The sequence below is a fragment of the Cariama cristata genome, unplaced genomic scaffold (genome assembly GCF_000690535.1).
Source record: "Cariama cristata isolate BGI_N322 unplaced genomic scaffold, ASM69053v1 scaffold41154, whole genome shotgun sequence".
Taxonomy (NCBI): domain Eukaryota; kingdom Metazoa; phylum Chordata; class Aves; order Cariamiformes; family Cariamidae; genus Cariama; species Cariama cristata.
In genome coordinates this window covers 1-2591 of record NW_009615408.1, presented here as the reverse complement: position 1 = coordinate 2591, position 2591 = coordinate 1, and the positions used below count along the sequence as shown (strand labels likewise).

General features: G+C 61.2%; 1 protein-coding gene across 1 annotated transcript; it reads right to left on the bottom strand.

Annotated features, from left to right (window-relative positions):
• Window positions 1-191: 191 nt before the first annotated feature.
• MISP (mitotic spindle positioning) lies at window positions 192-2270 on the bottom strand (the record flags this gene model as incomplete). The annotated part of the gene is made up of 2 exons (XM_009699777.1): window positions 1062-2270; window positions 192-1014 (listed from the first exon to the last, which is right to left on the bottom strand). Coding segments are annotated over exons 1-2 (2032 nt in total), but the record flags the coding sequence as incomplete, so codon positions are not given.
• Window positions 2271-2591: the final 321 nt, after the last annotated feature.

Genomic DNA, 2591 nt, shown 5'->3' with positions numbered 1-2591 from the left:
GGCAGGGGCCTGCCTGCACGGGAAGGTCCCTTGGGACGGGCACTCCACGGTGCCTCTCCTGACCCCTCTGATGGCTCCTGCTGGGACTCAGAGCCACAAGGAACGGGAGGGCAGGAGCGATGCCCATGGTAGCTCTGCCCCGAGACTGACCCCTGCCCCGTCCCAGCCCGCCGTTCCTCTTCTCCCCTTACCGGAGCTGTGCCGCGAGCGGGAGCCCTCCTGGGGAACGCCGTCACTGCTGACCACGGAGTAGCCGTCTATCAGCTGCCGCCGCCGCTGCTCCTGCAGCTCCTCTTCCCTCTGCAAGTCGCTCCGGATCTCCTTCTCAATCAGCGCCAGCGTGTGGGGCTTCCAGGTCCTCAGCTTGTACTGCTCCTCCCGGCCATCCTCCCTCCGCAGCGGGTTCTGCGTCCCCATGTCGTCCACGAAGGAGACCTCGGGCTTCCAGAAGGAGAAGGAGAAATACTTTCTGGGCAGGACAGCGGTGCCGACAGGGCTCAGGGTGGAGCCGGGAAGCCTTCCTCCCTGGGAATCCTCGCTCCCCCATTTGCTGGCTCTGGCGGAAACGCGCTGGGACACCGGGGGCTGCTCCCAGCTCTTCTCGCTGGCGGCGAAGCGCGGTTGGGACGCCTGGAAGTGCGTGGTGCTCGCTGCGTAGCTGGGAAAGCTTCTGCCACCCCTGGTGTCTTCTGCAGGGCCGTGGCTCGTGGGCTGCTCTGCCGCAAGCTCATTAACCCAGCTCCTACGCTCGTCCGCCTTCCTCGTGGGGGTGGGCTTCTGCGGGGGGGCTTCCTCCTGCTCAAACACCCTCCTGCGCTCGTCCAGCTCCTGCTGCGTCCCCCTGTCATACGTCCCCAGCAGCCTCCCTTCCTTCTTCAGATCTTCCTCGCGCTTGGTTTCCTGCTCAATTTCCCTCTGGACGTAAAGGGAAGCGCGGCCTTTGTCCTTCCCTTTCCTGCCTGGGCCAGGAGAGACGTGCATGGAGAGGAGAGGCTTGGTCTGGATCTCCACCCGCTCCCTGCTGGAGGCATGGAGAGAGGAGCCTGTGTCGGGATCTCCACCAGCTCCCTGCTGGAGGTCAGCCGCTGGATCCCCCTCTCCTTCCAGAGGTTCTCCTCCCTCTCCATCGCCATGCGGATCTCCCGCTCGATGGGCGTCTCGTTGCTGATCTTGGTCTCCTTGTCCAGACCACTGCTGGTGGCCCCCAGATCCACAAGGCCGCTGAAGATCTCGGTGGATGTGCTTCCGTCGCTGGTGTAGCCTGCACTGGCTTCGTTATACATCTCACCCAAGCCGGAGTCCAGGTCCTCTCTGGAAGATGCTTGAGTCAAGCTGAACGTTTTCCCGGTGGGATACGATTTTTCAGTATCAGCCCTTCTGGGAGCATAGCACTCCTCCTTCACAGGTGTCTTGTAGGACACACTATAAACCTGATACACGGTCTTGTCCGTCCTGCTCTGGCTGGATGCACTGGCATTACCGTAACCTCTTGCGGCCTTCGTGGCCATCTCAGGACTATGCCACTCTTGCCTAGAGACTTTTGTCATCGACTCTGGCTTTGGAGACATGGCCTGTTGCCCTGGGCTGAAAAAAGAGCCCGGGTTGGTCTTCTCCAGCATCAGGAACTGCTGCCGAGCAGCAGAGAAGTTGATCTGCTCCGTGTCAATATTTTCAGGGTCAACAGGCGTTGCTGCCCTCCCCGAGGAAGGCTTGTCAAAGCAAATGGCGAAGCTGCCCGGGTGCCTGCCTTCACCCTGGCTGCCCGTGCCGGTGTTTATGGAGCTCAGCTCATCCATGGAACTCCACCTCTCGGCCACGGTGGAGCTCTTCCTCACCACCTGGCTCTGGATGACCTCCCTCCTCTCGTCCTGAAGCTCCTTGGCTTTCTGGGGTGAGATGTTTGGTGGAGGGACCCTGTACTCTTCCTGCTCATCCTCATCGTAAAGCTTCGAGGGTTTCCTCTCGCCTCTGTAAGCCCTGAGGTCGTACAGGCTTCCCGACCTCACCACCTCCAGCTTGGACTCCCTGTCCGGAGACGGGGTCCAAACATCCTTTCCACCATCCAGGAAATACGAGGGTGACTTGGACCTCGTTTTCCAGCCATAGCCGTTTTCCACACTCTGGCTGCCGTGTTGAGCAGAGCCAAACACGTCGTCGTCGCTGTCAGCCCTCTGCTCTGCAAACGAGCCAGCTTGGTAAGCATCGTGATAATCTTGCTTGAGCGAGGTCTGCGGGTGCTGGAAGACCAGGTGCCTGGTGACTCTGTCCATCGCCTGGGAAGAGTCGGCGTTCAACCCTCTGCCAATCTCACCCTGCACCGGCGACACTGCTCAGCTTCGAGGGCGTTCTCGGTCTCCTGCCTCACCTGAGGACCTCGCTGGCCCTGCAAGCAGGAGGGGAGAGCAGCTGTTAGGAGCAGCAGAAGGAGCCAAGGTCGGGGGCATGCAGCTCCCCCCTCCCAGCCTGGCACTGCTGTCCTCGCCTGTGCCCGGGGGTCAGACACGTCCCAGCAGTCATTTGCTCCATTTGCCCAGAAACGCCAGGTCTCGGACAGAAGCAGCCAGAGCATGAAGCAGCATTCCCAACAGGAA